This window comes from Grus americana, chromosome 15 (genome assembly GCF_028858705.1).
Source record: "Grus americana isolate bGruAme1 chromosome 15, bGruAme1.mat, whole genome shotgun sequence".
Taxonomy (NCBI): domain Eukaryota; kingdom Metazoa; phylum Chordata; class Aves; order Gruiformes; family Gruidae; genus Grus; species Grus americana.
Genome location: NC_072866.1, coordinates 16,356,181 through 16,375,711, shown reverse-complemented (window position 1 = coordinate 16,375,711; position 19,531 = coordinate 16,356,181). Strand labels below are relative to the sequence as shown.

The 19,531-nt window shown below is 50.9% G+C and overlaps 1 protein-coding gene across 1 annotated transcript; it reads right to left on the bottom strand.

Moving 5' to 3' along the window:
* Nucleotides 1-2,173: 2,173 nt before the first annotated feature.
* GPR139 (G protein-coupled receptor 139) lies at nt 2,174-17,854 on the bottom strand. The gene is made up of 2 exons (XM_054842830.1): nt 17,588-17,854; nt 2,174-3,771 (listed from the first exon to the last, which is right to left on the bottom strand). Exons 1-2 carry the CDS (start codon nt 17,844-17,846, stop codon nt 2,837-2,839), a joined length of 1,194 nt encoding a protein of 397 aa, XP_054698805.1. The 5' UTR covers nt 17,847-17,854; the 3' UTR covers nt 2,174-2,836.
* Between the last annotated feature and the right edge of the window lie 1,677 nt (nt 17,855-19,531).

Below are 19,531 nucleotides of genomic sequence, written 5' to 3'. Positions count from 1 at the left end.
TTGCACCTTGTCATTTCTAAAATGATATGGAAAAGGGTTGCGAGGTTGGTTGGTTTTTTTTTTTTCAAATGAAGATACAACAATTTAATTTTAGTGGGAAACAAAATATTCACGCAGAAAGATTTTGGTTTTAAATATGGTAATTTACAAAAATACATCATCAGGACAGGAAAAATCAGATGACACTGCTAGTTTGCAGGATAAACGTTATGTTACAAAAACTAATAAGTCACACCATGTGAATGGCAGCATATGCCATGCACTTAATTGAATTTTTTTAATAAATAAAAGCCCTAAACATTCACTATTTTCTGTAAGGTTACTATTATATTAAGTAGAATAGTGAATTTCTTGTATAAATAATTTTTTTAATAGATACATTCTCAAAAATGAACCACTTATCTATATAGATATTGCACTTCAGACTCATTCACATGTAACTCAGACAAGCATTCCTCATAACAAATTTAGAATAAAAATAAGTTATAAATACAGTGTTTTCCCAAAATGAAACATACAGTACCTTTTTCATAAGGTAACTTTGGTTACTATCAACTGACAAAGACCAGAGAGAGGTTTCTGAGAGGAGGGTAGAAGGTATGGCCACAAAACTGAGTTTCTGTACAACACTGGTGAAGGGAGCAGTAATCGTACCCTCGCCGTGACAGCGAGGCTGAGCGTCCCTCTGACGCTTTATTGCAAGTGAGCGTGAAGTTTTGCTGAGATCGCAGGGACAGAGAGGACGAGGGGGGCTCTTCCTTTCCCTGGGAGGCTGGGGAGGTTTAGGTGGTAGCATCCCTTCGGTGGGTGGAAGGGGCAGCTTCTGCTCAGCTCCCTCTTTCCCCAGACGCGCCCCTCTCCTCGCTCTAACCAGCGTGGTCCGCGGGGTGCTCAGCACCCTGTAAGAAGTGCCCGGCAGCTCTTGCTGCCGGCTGGATCTCGCAGCCCAGCGGCTCTGCCGGCGGGAGAGGACCAGTGGTGTGCGCTCGCTGGGCATCCCGCCTCTGCCGCTCCTGGCTGACCCGAGCAGCCTCAGTCTGCCCTGAGAAAGCCCCTTCACGCGTGAGCCAGCCCTCGCCTGGGGTCCCAGCCTTCATGGCTTCTGCCTTCCCCTGCCCTTCCCTCCTGGGAAAGGCGTCCTCGGATTTGGCGTGGGTCCTGCTCTTGCAGGACACCAGCACGAGTTGGTGTGCAAACGCAACCTCTGTGGCAGGCGGGAACCGGGCTGTCGTCCTCAGTGGAACTTTCACAGACTTAGCGTTTTTTAGGGGCAATGCACCAAAGCTGAGCCATCTCTGGGGTTTAGAGAGGTGCTTTCAGCCCTCAGATCCCACCAAAGTGGGATTGACCGGATCCCTTCTCAGAGGACCTGGCTGCGTGAGTCCCTGACGCGCCACGAGCTCCCCGCTGGCAACGGAGACGGGCACAGGCACAAGCGCGGTGCTAGCACCAGGCTGCTGCTTATCTGCAGATACTGAAAGCTGCTGCGTCCACTGACCGCAGCGTGCTTGTGTTCACCATGCCAGGAAGTTGCTCTCGCGTTCGGTAAGGCTGCATTAAGTGCCCGATATAGAAGTAAAAGGATTGTGGAATGTGGCTGTGAGAGACCATGTGCCAAGATCTGAAAAGGAGAGAAATTAAAAGAAATGCATTTTCAGCCTCCCCGTAAATCTCTTTTCTCCTCCTTTTCTACACTCAGCACTGCTGGGATGCTGGTTTTTGAGTGCAAAAGAAGAGAAGTTAAGCTGCTTTAAATAAGGTAAATATTTAAAAGCCTTAGTCCAAGCTGATCTAAGTCTTTACTGCTGTTGGGTATTTAATGGATTTCTTTCGCAAATAGTTCTTTTAACAATTAAATGGCAAATCTGCAATAGGATGGCATCATCTGTCAGGAGAAAATCTTAGGTTGAGGGTTTTATACATTAATCCCTAAAGACCTGAACAGAGGGGATAACTGAGAGTCTTTATTAAGAAGGAACCTGAAGGCTGTGATCACACCAAACCTCGCAGGAGCAGCTTCGGTGGGAGCTCTGCATCAGGCAGGACTTGGCCTCACGCTTGAAAGTCTTTAGACACCCTAACTGGCATAGCTGGGGGAAAAAAAGATGCTGCTTTTGTTCTTGGCTCCAGAAACCTCCCTCCCTCCCTCGAGCTCCCTTGTCTTGGTCCCATTCTTAAATAACAACTTAAAACATATGAATGTTGGCAGCCTGCAGGATTGCTTTCCATGCCAAGGCTGCAACAGGTACGGTATCGGTCCTTGAGCCTTGTTCAAACGAGCCAAAAGGGCTTGTCACAGTTCGTGTCTCGCAGGCCGCCTCCTGCAGCGAGGTCTCGACAGCAAGACTGTGTGCGGTGGTCTTTCGCGTCAGAAACAACACATCATTTTTGGCAAGTGCACGCACCAGAACTGGCACCTTCCACGGTACATAAAAGCATCCGTTTGCTCTGGCGATAGTGAACTGCATGGTCAAGTAAGGTTTTGTTGTTGTGTTTTAAGAGGTTGTAATTAAATGCTGTTGCGGCTTCCCCCCTCCAATGACTTTGGGCTGCACTGGTGCTGGGATGCAAAACGTTGGAGTGCGACTGAACACTAAGACTTGAACTCTGAAGCATATTCAAAATGCTGTGTAAGAGAGGGAGGCGTTTGCCTTCTCGCTTTTGCTCCTAAAATCAAGTGCTCCTCTTCCCTCCTAACAGTCTGATCTGCCCTCGGTCTCCCAGGGAAATGAAATCAAATGACCACTCTTCAAAAGAGCCATTGCAGCAAATTACATCCTGAAGATGTAACCTCTTGAAAAGAACTTGCACCCAGAAACTCCAACTATTGCCCTTTTCATGGTGATATTTTTATAGGCTTTCCATTCTTATCATACTGGTAAACAAGCATTTTGATGCAGTGAGAGTTGGCCGGGGAAATCCAAGGGCTGCTTGTTATGGAAAAGTTATGGTTTGTATAGAATTGCACGGGTTGCTTCTGACACTTAAAGAAGGCTTTCAGTGTGGCAGCTGCCATTGTGCGAAATCTTTTGCTAATAAAACAGTAGAGGAAGAAATTAATTGCAGTGTTCAGCAGTGCTAGCATATTGGCGATGTCCGACACAATATGTACCACCCAGCTGTTGTTTATAGGAGATACGTAGAGGTGATACAATATCATGATTATTCTTGGTGCCCAAAGTATGGCAAAAATAGAAGTTATAGTAAACAAAATGGCTGTTGTTTTCCCTGTGGAGTACCCTCGCAGTCGGAAATTGCTCTTTCGCCGCAGCTTGTACACGATGATGGAATTCAGGATGAAGAAGATGGAGCAGGGCACTAAGTAAACGGTAAAGCAGTGGATCCAGATGAGGACGTGATGCATCGATGTGCTTATGTAGTCTTCGATCCAAATGTTGGGCCACCAGTAGTAGGGGATGCTGGTCAAAAAGCAGGTGATATAGACACTTACAATGACTTTTCGAGTACGAGCGGGGTAGGAGACCGTGTGATACTTCAGTGGATGGCACACAGCTATGTACCTATCGATCGTTAGCGGAACCGTAATCCAAATGGAGGTGTGGATGGAAGAAAATTCCAAGACCTCAATTATTTTGTCCAGTACCTGAGGCATCTGTTTGTTTAAGATGAAGTCTTCCATGAGGAAGTCAACAAAGACGATGAAGAAGAGAACCAGGATGTCAGCAGCAGCTAGAGCTAGAAGATAGTTATAGGAGGACTTCTGCCTGCGAGCCACGAGCTGGGAAAGGATGATGACTGTCAAGATGTTCGCTGTGGAGACAGAAACACAGAGTTAGGCTATTAAGACGTAACACCAGCTTCTCTGAGCGCTTGCTTGGAGCAGTAGCTCTGTTCAAGCACTTGGCAACATGACCACCTTTAATATAGTTCACGAAACCAGAAAGCAAACACTACAGTTGGGTCCCTTGGAGAAGCTGTGGCAATGAGAGGAGCATGTGGCCCTGCTCAGCTGTGGGATACACTGGCGCTCAGTGTCCCAGCAGCCCAGGACAAGGGACAGAGAGCAAGTTGGGACCTTCCCTCCAAACACAGGATTAGGTGGTGTCCAGCAGCCCTTTGCTATCTCCTCGGAGCAGATGCAGAGTTACGGCCCTGGCGCTGTTGCTGCCCTCTGCGCATGGCAGCAGCATCCTGGGCAGGGGGTGCTGGGACCCCTGCCCGTGCGCAGGGAGGCAGGGGTAGCAGGAGGGAGCGGTGGGAGAAAAAAATTAGCATCTTGCACACACACACTCTCTCTTATTTTCCCCCTTGCTTTTTTCACTGTTTTTTTTTTTTACATATGACAAATGAGAAGGGTGGGGTGGGCTTTGGAGAGAGATATTTTGTTCCTCATCCTAGCTCATGCTGCCTGCCTGTTCTAGTTTTGAACTCCATCTTGAAAAAAGCTGGAATCAAAGCCACCTGGATTAGGTAATTCTCTCTTGACTGAGTTGGGATCCCAGTCGAGAGGAGGACTTCCAGGGAAACACATGTCCTCAGCTCCTCCTGGGAGCTGGAGGTGCTCCACAGCATTCCAAGTTTTCATGTGTGCCCAGGATGAGTCTCCTGTAATCCAGCCCTGCCTGTCTGACCCGCTGTCCTACAGGTGGGCTCTGGGGAAGCAGCTCGCTTCCCACCACCGACACCATCTGCCCCACAAAGACCTGCTTGCTTATCCAGAGCTGCTCTTCAGAAGTCCTTCATCTGGAAGGCATTTTTCCTCTGAAGTGATACAGCTGAGACTTTAAGGAAATCTCCTTTAAAGAATCCATCAGATGTGATGGATATTCTGACTCAGCCCAAGTGTAAACATCCCTGAGTTTCCTGAAAAAGCATCTGCTTGCAACTCTGACCACAATACAGAGCCATCACCTAAACCACGCCTAGATGTACCGCATGACACTTATAAATTGTAGTGAAATGCTGGTGTCTTTCCGCTGCTGTTTCACTGGCTGGTTTGCTTCAGTCTTATAAAGCTGTGGTTCAACTTAGGGATACGCTGTACTGGCTGCTTGAACCAGCGCTAGAAGGGATGCTATAGGAAGGGCTCCATCCTATAGCCCCTGCCCAGGCAGAGCTCACCACCGTGGACACAAACAGCCCTTGCAGTCCTCGAGAGCTTTCCTGGAGCACTAAGGTGCAGCCAGACTTTAACTACTTCCTCACGTTTACTAGAACTTACTGTGTAGTCTTGAATTGGGTGGTGGGGGGGGATAAATCCTATTATTCCTACTAGCAGTATGGCTGGAATGAGACAGTTGAGATTGTTCCCATCAGAAGTTTATGTCACTTGGCTAGAATATCTGAAGTAGCGCTTAAAAATCAGATCTGGTTTACTGTACAAGAGACTGCCAAATGTTTGTATTTGACATTTTCGTAAGTGTTCTATAAATCACCTCTGCTGTGCATTCAGTGCTTCAAACATTTCTGCCAGCTTTGATGGATTTCCCGAAACAGATCAACAATAATTGTAAGGATTCCTTTAAATCAGAGAGAAAGGAAGTTGCTGACATTAAGGTAATGATGACCTAGAACATATGTCCTACAACTGAAAATGCTCATTTATTTTTTTTTAAACTGTTTTACTTGGCACTGGAGAAAACTTCCTCCTTTATAAATGCCTTCTGAGCCTGCTGTCTGGGAGCAGATTTCTGCCACCAGGGAAATGAACTGCAGCGGAGTGAATGATCTTGAGTAATAGCCCTCATAAGTGTCACCTATTTTTCTATTAACTTAATATATTAATTTTGTATCTTGGAACAAAACTAAACCAAACATGACAATCAACTGGCTCCTTCCCTAAATTAAAAAAAAAAAAAAAAAAAAAAAAGCATGATCTTTCCAATGGTTTTGTCTCCAATCACTTTCAGGGGAATTGTCCCAATCCTGTGCTCCGTTAACATGAATGCAACTGTCCTGAGTTCAGCTGAGAGCAGACGTGGGAGACAGGGGTGGCGTAGTCAGAACTGCTGTGTCATTTTTCACTCCCTCGCTTACGAAATGCCTCTGTTGTGCCTGCTGACGAGCCCCGGAGGTACGGTGAGTGATGTACTGTCAAGGAAATCCTCGAGCTGGAGTGTTTATCATGACTCTGCAGCCACTGTTGGTTTTGGCCAGCCAGGCTGAGTGGCTCAGCTTCACAGATACTGGATGTGACCCTTGGGGTTCATCTTCTCTTTAAATCCTCTGGATTTGACTCACTCCAGCGGCGGCAGCTGGAGCCAGCATGCGGCAAGGGGGATGCTTGAGGACGTTGGTCCCTGATGGTAATGCTGGCCTGACTGTCAGCGGAGCTGCTGCAGGGATGCTGAAGCACTCGTGTCCAGGCACGGCCGCCCAGCTCCCACCCCTTCTGCCCACTGCGAGGGTCCTGCTCTTTGGTCCTAACTCCACTCCCATTTTCCTACGGGAGCAGATTTATGAGCAGTGCTTTCCTCCGTACCCTCTCCCCCCGCCTTTCTCAGGGTTCCCAGCAGCAGCAGTAACAGCATGTACTGAAATGCAAGTTATTCGTCTAACGCCAGTGAGCTTTGCTTGGTGAGCCGGATTAGAAAATTGATCTGACAAAGCACATGCAAGTTCTATCCAATTTTTCTGCAAGGGTTACGGTATCTTGTATTGGAAATGCTTTCCCTGGGATCACATTAGGGCTTCTTCTGGCTGGATGATATGACATATAGTAATATCATTTGCTTCGTGAAAACAGATATATACTGGGGTGCAGCAGAAAGTTGCCGGTATGAGAGTGTCTTAGCACAGGGTTTGGGAGTGTTTTCCTGCTGCATGCGGTATAGGAGAGAGAAGATGAGCGATGGATAAGTCTCAGTCCTTCACCCATTTCCTAGCCAGTGTTAAGCTGGTCCTTGGTGTGCCCTCAAACGCTACCTAAAGCTCAGTAAAATGGGAAATGGGTGGGAACACTGCTCTGTGGGAACAACCGTGTCCTTGTGCCAGCACCTCAGTGACTCCTGGGCGCCTGCTCGGTGCCCGCAAGCTCTCCCGTGGGCAAAGATTACCTACTGCAGGTGAAAGGTGATGGACGAGCATTTGCGACCACATTTTAACCTTGTTTACCCTAATTCTTGCACTAATGTTGTAGTCAGTGATGAGGACTATGGCAGAGATGATGATGGAGATATAAAAACATCTGACTGTAATGTACGTGGAGCTACAGCTGCTGCATAGGTCAGTGCCCCTAAACTGTCCTGGATGGTACGCTGCCCATTTCTAGCAGTGGTTTTTCTAAGTACTAAGTAGTTAAGATCATCTGAATTTGAAAGAGATTGATCACTGTGCTGGGAGTTGATTAGGGGACGACAGATGGGAATTTATGCCAGCATCGCTTGCTGCAGTGCAGTATTCTGAATTTATAAATATCTGGTTGAGAACCAGGGCTTGATTAGGGACTAGCTGGCTGAAGCCTTGACGTGCCGCTAGCAGACGATGAGAAGCAACTCTAAGAAATGGCGGTCTCAATTTTTTTCCCTTCAGTCCCGAGGATGCCTTTGAGACACAGCACCCAAATGCCTCTGACGCCCAAACACCGTCGGTCCGTGCTGCTCAAAATACGGAGGCCTTCTAACTCAGCCAGGTTCGTCATGGGAGGCTTACATCTCTCCTTTGACATCTCATCCGAAGCTACCAGCTGCCGAGTACAAATTGTAGCACTGAAATTCATGCCGTGGGAGGCCCTACGTATCTGAGAGCGACTGTCCTTTAGGAGAAACCTTGGTTCTCACGTGGATTTGGGTTTGCTTCCCGTGCCAAAGCCACGCTGCCTCGCCTGCAGAGCCAGGGCAGTCTTCTGTGCCTCCTCAAAGCAGTGCCGTGACCTAAAGGCACAATTTTTCCCCAGCTTCTTGTTTCATGGATTACAGTCGTAGCTCAAACAGCGTCTAACCGCCGGCTTTGCGGGGGAGTCGCAGAGCTCCTTCCACCGGCTGTTATCTCAGCGTGCGAGCTTAAGCAGGAGCAATTGCATCTGTCTAAAGAAGAAACAGGCACGTTCCCGGGATTTGGTGGGTTGGTGGCTTTTTTTTGCGGAGAGCATTTTGCACATGCGCAGCGAAACAGCCTTTACACCACCGGCTGTAGTGCCGCCGCGCGGGGAGTAAGGCCTGCTGCGCGGTTCAGTAGTTCAGCGCCGTAAACTACCTAAATGAAGTAGCCACAAGCGTCGCTGACCGAGCGTGATAAACGTTAGGTCACTGAATATAATGACACCTTCTAGCCGATACAGTTGTTGCTAGGAGCCCTACAAATTATTGTGCCATGTGTGAAACTACTCTGCAGGCCTCGCGTTAGTCACCTGACCGGCACAGAGAGAGACGGTTTACGAACAGGAAATTTTAAATTGCTTTGAAAAAATATGCTAGTAACATACTCCTCCTTAGGTTTAGAAACTCTGAGACTGTAAGTACAATATGCTAAAAATATATGGTGGGAAAAAAAGTGGTGTTTTGGCTTAATGGGAGTAGATGATTTCCTCTAAGCTAGGAGGCAATATTAAAGTGTAAACAGGTACAGAGCCAGATCCGACCGCGAGTACTAACAGCCGTTTGCCGACGGTTACCACATTGGAGACGAGGACGGCGTTCGGCCCTTACTTTGTGTGGGAGCTCTCTGGAGGAGATGATGACAATGAGTGATTTCTGATGGAAGCTACGTAACAGGAATTATTTAAAAAAAAAAAGTCTGTGGCAAAGTAAACGTGTTTATCAGTGATGTTGGCTATAGCTGGTTATGTGGTTTTTTAAAACAACCCCTGGATGCTGTTTGCCCTTCAAGACAGGACAGTTCCATGTTTTCCTCTCACAAACTCAGCACTACAGCAGGTGGGGACGAGGTCTGTGAACGGTGCCTGCTCGTGGCTGACATCATTTGTTCTTCTCTTTTATTATCATATCCTCAGATCCTTCCTTAAACCCTTGTGAAGCGTAGAGATACTTTATAGAATATAATTGGTGCGATACAAGTTTTCCCCCTCCTGAGAGTTCCTGTGAGGATTAATTTTTAAAATAAATTGATTTATTTGTTGTCCGATTATCTGAGCGCTGTCGAATGGCATGCACCCACTCACCCAGGGTGAGGGGGGAAGAGCTGTCAGCCCCTTCTGCTGATGGCTGCATCATCTCCCAGGGGATGGAGAGGGATCTAAGCCAAAACCCAAGCCTCATGAAAGCTACGGCAGGCAGGGATGCAGGACTGCCACTGGAGGAGGTTTCACACCTTGTAGGAAGGCTCTCGTGTGGTTCGTGCTTAGAAATCCCAGTGCCGGGACAGACCACGCCGGCTCTGAGGGCCAAAGCGAACCTGGAGGCAGAGGATGATCAAGCTCCTGCCCAGGACAACCCGAACTTCCCTCCATCCGTGGGAGACCGGGTTAGTGACTGCCAGAGAAAACGCTGCACGGCCTTGCACTTACAGGTCACGAGTGAATTAAAGAGTTAGTGTTCCATTCTGACAATGAAATCTGGCCTCCGGGGCCGTTTTTCTCACCGACGGCATTTAATAGCTGAGGCAGCTCTGGGGAAGGATGCCGTGAGCGGGGTACTCAGCTCCGCGGCTGGCACTCGCCGTCAGTGGGTCATGGAGGCCAGAGAAGGATTTTAATCCAGCCAAAATCACTTCCTCGCTGCTGGAGGGCACGGACGCGGTAATGGCGTGGGATGCCGATGGCCGGCATTCACTTTGAGTCTCGCCAACCTCTCGGGCTTAAGTGCAGTAACTTGTCTGGCAGACGTGTCATTACACTGCGTTGCTTTTGGCTTTCCTAGGCTGTTGGAGTAGGCTTTTTTCCCTCGACTTTATTAACTAGGGCTATTTCTGCAATGTGAGAAGGGCCCAGAAGGAATGCTAAGCTAAGGTGCCCGGTACGCGCTCACCAGTGACACACGTGTGTACGTGTGACAGGGATCTGGTTCTCCTCTTGCCATCTTCACCCCCCTCATCTGCCTTTCCTGAGCTGGACCAACAGTGCAGAAAGCCTCTAATGACTCTGAGACGTTTTGCCCCTGAAACCTTTCTTAGAGGCACTCACACAAGGACAAAAACGTCTAAAACTCGCATCTTGACGATCTAGCCTCAGAGCAGTAAAGCTTTCTAATGGAAATTGGTGCTGGGAGGAGAAAAAGCAATCTGCAAAATAATGCAGAAATCATAAAAGGAATTTGGTTATTCATGCAACGTATCTGGACAGACGGAGATTGTCAAGGCAATCACGGTGTCTCATTTGGCAGGTGTCTGTGGCTTCTAATTGTGGGCTGTCGGTGAAGTTTAAGAGGTCTCAAGCTGAGTAACTTGAGCTCGAGGGTGACAAAACCATTCTACCCTTTTGATACCGAACGCCAAAGCACTGAGGCAGGTGCCAAAGGTATTTGATGGGATGACTAGGATGGAGGGAGGACGTGATTTCATAAGGGCACTGGCACGAATTCTTTACTAAACATGAATAATTAAGAGGATTTTACCTTTGATTGTGGTTTTGCTAAAAACCAAAGTCTTTATGTCTTCCTAAAGTATTAGCTAATGCAATAGGAGCTCATGCTTGCAAACCCCACGGCCAAGCTTTCTCAGAGACTATGCCAACTTTACACAATATGCAGGAAATTACAGGCTATGTAAAACCATCGCAGTTTGGCTTTATTTCCCCCCGTGGAGAATATACTGCATCCACACTAGCTATATCACTCTTCAGTGTGCTAGTCTGGACATTGAAGACAACAGACCTGGAATGAACAAATGTTTGTGAAATATCCTAGTCTGATGTAACAGACTGACAGGTAATTTGTCTTGAAACCAAAAGCAACCTCTAGTGCACCTACCCGTGCAATCGATGCACCATATGATTGAAAAGATGGAGAAGTTAAATGACTGTACATTCCAGGGACTCTCTGTTTCAGGTGGTAGAACTGAGAACAATTTCAGCGAAAAAGATGTGTTCGGTGTTTCAATAGGCAGGCCTGTGTCCTCTTCCATGGATAAAGGGATAAAACTCTTTTTGGTCGTCTTCTGTACCTCTAATTCTGGTCCTACGTGGTTGCCTGTACTTCATTCTCTCTGCACAACCACTGGTGTCCTGGGGGGCAACCCAACACCATCTTCTCCCATCAGGTCACCCCCAGAACGGCACCAACAGTGCTCCAGACATTGGGGTTTAGGATCCTTACATACATGTGTATCTTTATTCTGCAGAATGACAGCGGAATTGCGAGCAAGGTCTCCTGTGCTCAGAGGGTTAATTTTGGCTTTGTTGCCTTTTCTGGTGTCTCAAAGTTAATGGGAAAAGAGTTTAAAGGCTCAAAAAGACCACCTGAAACAGAAGGTGAAAGCTTTTGTGGCCAAGGATTGCTTTGCACTTGGCGTGTGAAAGCAGAGCGTGCACCACGTCAGGACATCTCCGTGTTGTTTGTTTGCCTACAGCAAATTGTTTTGACGTATGCGGATGAAGGCCTTCTCCTGCTGGCTCGTTTCTGCTGATTCACCCCCATTTTACAGAGGGGAGTAGAAAGAGGAGGAGGAGAGAACTAAGTAAGGGGGTGGATGAAGAACAGCAGGGTATTAGACTGCCTAGTGCTTCTGAATGGCTTGACTTCTTAACAACTGGGGGCTCTGCATTACCCACCTACCGTGAAAACTGGCTGTGCTCTTTCTTTTGTGTCCTTGTCATTTCAAGGAAAAATCTCCTTTGGAGTTTTTCCTTCCCAATCCATTTCAGCAGCCTGCCATGCAAGGTTGTGCACTTCACAGTCTACTGCGCCGCCCCAGTCTTGCACCTCGTTATCGTTACAGCCCTGACGGCGTTGTTTCCTACTGATGTGGCAGAAGAAAACCAAAGTTAGCGGTTGTGCTCTGTAGCGGCATTCAGAGACGCGCAATCAAGTCTCGTCCTGCATTAGCGCGGGCTCGGGGCTGTAGTGGCCACAGCCTCCAGACATACTGGCCAAACTGAATCCCTCCCATCTGCACGCCTTGCTGTCACCGGTGCTGTGCAGGAACACTGTAATGAATCTATTCTTTTTCATAATGATTCTTCTTTCCTTAAAGAGAAAGCATTCACTTTACAATAGGAAGTGACTCATTTTAAGCACGTTAGCAGCAGTTTTGTTCCCCTCTGCCCAGCAGTGCTACTGTAACGTGCTGCAGTGCCCTTCGCTTGCTCCCACAGCTGAGCTAAAGTTCTGCCAATTTATTTGTCCTCCTTTAAGCAGGATGCAATGTACTGGCTTTGTGTCCAATTCAGATTTTAAGTCAGAGAAAGTATGGTCTTTGAATAAAAGGGGGGGTTGAACCCGGCCTCAGGAGGGTTCGGTTCTTATTCGTTGTATGAACTCTATCTAATGAGCGACAGCTGAAGAGTGCTGTTTTGTCAAGGTCATAACTCTGCATGTAACAATTCTCCCACTCATATTTTCAGATCTTCCTTTAGCACTTCTATTGTTCAGGTGTGCTGTTATGAGAAAGGCTATTTATTCAGGTGTTGGAAATGCTCTCTTTAATCAGAAGCCTGTACTGTGATTGCAGAAGAATATACCAGGCAGCAGATGGCAGGAATCCAAAACGGGTCAGACTCACTTCTGTACTGCTGTGTGCTGTATGCACACCTACCTTCTGCCTGCGTTGGTATTTACGGGGTATTACACGCCATGTGAGTCACCGACAGACACTGCTACCTGTCCCCCTTCCTACTCAGGGTGCTAACCGGGTCGCAGCTGTCAGCACGGAGATGGCAAGGCTCTTCAGGTCTCGTTCCCCTCGCACTGCCGGGTGCGGAGGGAGCACAGCTGGGCTGCTGCACGGTGGTGGCTCTTAGACCAGGGATGCTCAGCCCACTGGCACTACCTGCCTTGCCAGGACCATGACCCTGGCTTGCACGCCTCCCAAACAGCCTCCTTATTCCAAGGCGTGTACGGGGAGAAGGCTCCAGAAGGATCAGTTCTCCATCGTTTCAGTTTGCCTGTGACTGTACTGCAGTTTGCGCGGGCGCAGTGCAAATGTTACACACCTGCGTGTCAATCCAACACCCTAGGAAGGAGCCGACGCGCTGTGCGAGGACAGCCGGTCTGTCATCTGTCAGGGGAGGGTCCATCACGTGTAGCCCTCCCTTGACAGCGTGTTGAAAAGGTTAGGCACCCCTGCTGAGCTTACACATTCCTCTAGGTCAGGACTGCAGCTTCTCCCCCCGTACGTGGAGCCCACCGAGCGTGCTCTGCTCATGGCTGGGCTCTGAATGACCTGGGTTATCCCCATCTCCGCGACACCGTGTTCAGCAGCAGCAGGTCTGACACGAAGGCTACCTGTTTGCACCCTCCAGCTGGGAGCACCCAAGTGTGTCCGGGCTGCTTTCCCAAGCTTGCAAAGTCCTGAATCTGTGTTTAAATCAGTGGGATGGGTTTTAAGCAGAAGCCTAAAGCAGGGATAAAAGAAACATTTGTAGATCAGGCTCTCAAAGTTTGGAGTGGCACTTCCCTGGGGCACTGGTGCGAGTCTGGTACCTCCTGGGGATGCTGCAAGGGTGCTGGGTACATGCCTGAACTTTGTGTCACTGGGATGCGATGACCCCTGAAGCCGAGTCGCTCCCCAGGTAGGCGACTGATCGGGGGGCAAAGTGGAACCAGCGATCACGCAGTAAGCAAGCCAGATTTTACTCTGCCTCTCCACACTGTCCGCAGGAGCAGACCCCTGGAAGTGTGGATCAGGTCAGGCCCCGGTCTAGGAAACGCAGACACTTTGTCCTCTCAGCAGCAGCATGCTGTACCCCGACGGGGAAGGCGATGCCACGCAAGGCAACTCAGTCACCATTGCACCTTCTAACGAAGCAGGAATCAGGGTCAAAGCCGGGTATCTGCAGCGAGCGTTGCTGCTCCTCTGCCCGACCCTCCTGGTCGTGTTTGGTGGCACGGCCATAGCAGGAGCTCTAGGGTGCAGCTGCTTTGTGCAGCTCTCCCTGGCAAAGGCACGGACTGAGAGTTGGTACCTGTTGCTCTCTGCTTCCTCACCTTACCAGCCCCCTCCTGGCTTGAATCAGAGCAATTTCTTCCCTCCCCCACATCCGACAACACCTCTTCTCTGGCATTTTCTCTTACCAAAGCAAGAAATGCTTCCATTCTGCCTTCCTGCAGCCCTTCTCTTGCTTCCTGGCTAACTGGAGGTGCTTCAGAGGTCTTCTCTGACTGACAGACAAGGCGAGTGCAGGGATAGCAGAGCAGGGGCTGCAGAAGAGCTCAATAAATGATAAACCCCCCCTCTAAAAGGATGTACGACCCTACTTATAGTGCTGCTGCCTCGCTCTGCTCCCCACCCTTGCACCAGCAGTTTCTCCCTGTCCCACGCAGCCTGCTCCTGGCAGCGGCGCTGCACGCTCCTGGGACGCCTTTGCACATCTGCACGCAAAACAAGTTTCGGAAAACAGTCTCTGTCTTGCCAGCCTCTGCTGAGAGGGAAAAGAAGAAACCTCCCGTGCCAGCTGCTGGGAAGGCGCAATCACCTCTGGAAGAGGCGAAGCCACGCCGGCGCGCAGTACGTGCTGCGGCAGGGTCGGCATGCCGCGGTGCCTCTCTGGCTGCACCCCTCTCAGGGCACAGCCTGGCACTTGCACGCTGCTGCCGTCGCAGGGGCGAAGGGAGCGCACTTTGCTCTCTCCCGTCTCTGCCTTTTCCAGACTTTCTGGTGCCTGGTTGAACAGGGAGGGAGAAAGAGCCGCTGCTGAGAGCAGGATCTGCTGAACGTGCCTGGGTTGGAGGAGGGAGGGGAAAGGACGCTTTCTGTGCGTGCACAGCCAGGCCTGGCATCGCTTGGCCTCAAAGTGGAGTTGTTGAGTTAGTGAAATTTCCTTCAGACACTGGAGCGGGAAAGGCAGCGGCAGTTAACTGGTTTCCCCTCTCATCAGTCTTTCTCCAAGATTTGTGGCAAGGAGTTAACCGTTTCCGTTTCAGCAAAACACTGCACTCGTGCTGTATTTGAGGACAGATCAGGCGTTTCTCTTAAATTCTTGGCACCACGCAAAGCTCATTACTCGGATCCCACAGACTTCAGGGTTCTTTTTCTAACAGGTAGTAAGTGTGCTACCTTTACGATTTTCTAATGTTAGAAAACTGAAGAGCAGCTTCGAATTAAAACACGAAAAGCTCTTTTCAGCACTGCTCTCACCCTGTACCTCATCCTCAATGAAGCTTGGCCATGGGAGCCTTCCCCTAGACATATCCAGCTCGGTCTCATCTCTGTGCAGTCTCAGGGTGAGACTCATCAATTTCTCATGCGCCCAGCACACTGTACGCGTGCAGTGTTTGCAGGTCTTAGCGCCAGTGTTACCCTCCGATAACGCGCGCCGAACAAGCTGGCACATTCATAGCTGGTCTAAGTCCACTGAACTCGGCAGCGTTGCACCACCAAACGCTCCGGCCGGTTCTGTTAAGCGCCGTCGCTGGTGCCGCTGCTCTGACCAACCGATGTCTGATCCCTTGAGAAATGCGTGTCACCATTGCTAATTTGGATCGTGCACCGATTTTAACCATGTTCTTAGAATGACAGCACTAGGTCTGTAATTACAATGCGGTATCTATCCTTAGGGAGCTGGTGCAAGTATGTGCAGAACCCTCATTAAGTGATTTTTCTTGTCTGTGCACGTAAGACTTTTCCCCCATTTCAGAGACATACAAAGGCAAGCTTAGCCACAGACTGCTTCACAACTTCTTCACCTGATAATCTTGAGAGGGTCTTGGTCAGTTCCTAGGAGACAGGTGTTGAAATCAGAGCCTGTCATTACTGTGGAGATCTAAGCAGCCCCTAAGGGATTAACGAAGAGGAAACTACCTCCTCATCCCTGCTGGCTGGGTCTCTTCAGGTCAGGGCTGAGACTCATCAATGCTGCGGAGCAGAGACACTTGCCTATGCCCTGCATCCTCTGTGGGTAAATACAGGACTTAACTTTCCAGTTCTCTGAACTATTAGCCAATTTTCAAATTTTAATTATAAGCCAGTGAGGAAAAAAAAAGAAAGCCAACACAAAGAACATCAATTCATATGCAGAGTGGTAATTGCATGTGTGCTGTTCAGAGGCAGGCTTCTCTTCATGTCTGATTAAAAATTTTTCTATGAATTAATTGCTTGAAAAAGGAATCAAGGTGAACAAAACATTTAGGAATTGTAGACTATTAACTAGCATTGCTGCTTGCCATTTCACATGGCACTTTAAATGTGTAGCTCTACACAGACACAACCCAACTCTTTTATACTGCACCCTTAAAATACCGATTCACCGTGGCGCATCAGATTGCTCTAACTTTTCCCCGACTCATTCTGCCTGTCCTTGGGATAGCTGTGAGTTACTCTGCGGCTGGAGGTGTTAAGCCAGGGAGCAAGCCGTGACGTTTGCCCACCCAGGCTGCGCCGGGATGGCAGCTCTGCCTGCTGAAGCCCAGTCTGTAACTGCACAAGCGGTGCTGCTCAAGCGGCTCCCCGCGGTCCTGCACGCCAAGGCATCTCACTGGCAGCCTCAGACAGTCCCCTCCGGCAGGAGAAACCTGCTCCCTCCTCCGTCTCAGCTGAGACAGTAATGCCGATGTGATGCTCGGGTGGCATCTGTGCGTTTTGAGCTGTGGATACCTGCGTGCTGGCAATGGTGCCTCACAGGTGTTCGCACCCCAGCCTGAAACATCCTTTCCTTCCCCATTTGGGGTCTCTCTCGCTTTTCTCATCCCCAGCATCTCTATATTGTCTTTGTCCCCTTTTCAAGTAGGAAATTTCGCTGAGGGTTATACAGTCTGCAGGCTGGTGCCTGTGAGCTGGGACTTTCTTCTGAGCCCTGTACCTGCATTCAGGGATCTCAGCGTCAGCGTTGCCATTGCCTTTGCGGGGTGCTGACCCTAAGACCGGACTTTCTAGATACTGTCCTGCTCCATCAGCTGCAGGGACAGGCTCCCGAGTACAGCAACTGCCTGCTAACCTTGGGATAGTGCGTTCCTTCCTCGGTCAAGTTCCCTACCAGCGGCACTTTGCTCCTAGAGCCAACCCTGCCCCCGAGAGCCAGGCAGAGATTTGCACCAGAAAAACTCGACAGCTACACTTTTGATTAGTGCCAGCCCGGCATGCGATCGATAGGGGACAGACCCGGCGCCCTCCTGTCCTCAGTACCGCTTTGTCTTCAAACGGCCAAACCGATCACGGCAGAAACTTCACGACGGGCCGAGACTTTGTGTGTCAAGTTCAAAGTCAGAGCGCCCGAGTCCGGGTGGGAAAGCGCCCGCAAGCAGCGGGAGGGCAGGCAGGGACAAACCCCGGCGAGGCAGAAGGCAGCGGCGTGCCGGGCGGTGAGGATGCTGGCTAAGAAACGCCCGTGCTGATCTCCACCGAGTAAGCCAAGGGCACGTTCCCGGCGCCTTGAGCAGCCCGAGGACGCCGCAGCGCGCTCGCCCCGCACCGCCCCGCAGGCACCCGGGCGGGAGACGCTCCGGCGGGCGCTGCCGGCGGCTCTGCGGGAACCCCGCAGCCTCGCCCCGCCGCGGCAGCTCCCGGGGCAGCCCGGGCACGGCGCCCCCCACCCCCCGCCGTCTCCGCCGGGCTCCCCGCCGGCCCGGGGCGCGGTACTCACCCGGCAGCCCGAGGCAGAGCAGCAGGCTGTAGTAGACGACAGGTGCGTACCCCAAGCCGCAGCCATAGCGGTGGTGCGCCAGGAGGGAGCCGTTGTGGAGGTGGAGGTGGTTGTGCTCCATGGACCCGCTCTCCCCGCGGCCGCGCTGCCGGCGCTCGCTCCGCCGCACGGGCCGCCCCGGCCGCGCCGCCCGCCCGCCCCTCGCACGCTCAGCAGCGGCGGCGAGCGCGGCGCGGACCCGCGGCGGGCGGCGGCACATGGCGCGGCCCCCGGCGGTGCGGGGCGCTGCGGGGCGGGACCAGCCCGGCTCCCGCCGGCGGGGCGGGGCGGCCGGAGGCGGAGGCGGCCCCGGCTGGCGGCCGCCGGTCCGTGATGGCGCCTGGGCTGGGACCCCCGCGGGCGGCGGAGGCAGGTCCGCGGTCCCGAGGAGGAGGGGGAGCCCGGCGGAGAAGGGCCCGAGTCAGCCCCCGAGCAGAGCCCCTGCCTCCGGGCTGCTCCTCGGCGCCCCTCAGGCCCCTCGTCCTTCCGCCCCGCCCGGCCCCGGGGCAGCACCGCTCGCACCCCCGCTGTCCCCCGGGCCGGGTGGCCGTGAGGGTGAGCTCCGCGGGTGAACTTCCGCGGGTGAACCGCCGCCTTCCCGGCGTCTCTTGCCACAGCGAAGGGCAGGAAAAGGGAATTTTGTCTCCAGGCCGGCACTTGGGCCGATGGGATAAGGCGGGCAGGGTTGGTTAGCGGTGCCCCTGCCCGTCGGTCCGCGATGAGCCCTCCGAACAGGCGGGGAGGAAAGTAGTAAATGCACATGGGAGGGTTTGCACCTGCAGACTTGAAACACACGCCCGGGGTTAATTACGGGGTCATCACGCTTCTCCCCGCAGCGCTGCGGGGTGAGAGATGGGGCGGCCAGCAGTGCAAGGCCCCTGCTCCCCCACGAAGGACAGACGGGCGGGCGCGTAATTCCCATTGGCAAAGCAGAAGGGAAGGCGAGATTCCAAAAACCTTCTCCACCCGCTCCCGAAGCATGTGTGTTTCAGTACGTAGCCTCAGGTGTAACTAATACGTGATTCGGAGTTACGTGTGTTACGTTGAGGTGGTGGAGCCCCGTGCTTTGTGCTGGACAGATGACGACAGCACGTTGATATGATCAGGAGGGTCGCGGTTTAGTGATAAAATAGATGTTTGATTGCAGTGCGTTTCCACTGAGCAGGAAACAAGACTTTGTTTCGCCAGAAGTGCGTGGGGTTGAGCCCACAGCCCACACCGTGTGGGAAGAATCCCCTGGATTTCTGCGGCTGCCAGAGCAGGCTGAGGACGATGTCTGTATCCAACACGTGTGAGGTTGGTCAAGGAGACGCGTCTGTTGGCATATGCACACGAATATAATGGGTGGGTTACAAAACTAAATAAAGATGCGGTCCTTGCGCTCTGAAAACACCCGACCGTTTAGCATGGACAAAAATATAGCTTGAAAAGTGTGTTACAGGTGGGAAGGCACCATTAGGGCAAGCGCTGTAATGGACCATCAGGTTACTAGGCAAGGGCATCCATATCTTTGGGTTTTCGGGATCTCGTCTGAAAAGGAGGTTAGCTTGTGTTTGGAAACACGACGAGCAAGCAGGGCTCTGGTCCTGCAAGGACTTGAGTAGGTTACTTTGCTGGGGGACTCAGATTATTCACACGCTTAAACATTTGATAGAAAAGGTCTTTGTGAACTGTACTGAAACTGCTGTCAAGCTTCCCAGGTTAAACATGCTGGAAAAAACATACATTCATTTCTCCTCTGCTTTTTCAGTTGATGTAGTAGAAAATGTAGCCTTCTGGATGGTTAGAGTCTGCTAGTATGGCAGTGTGGATGTGTTCCTTTTAAAATGAAATCTTTAGAAACCGTTCATTCCAATAACGAACAGAACTGCATAAAGCAGTGTGGGGGGGTGTGATTACACAGTA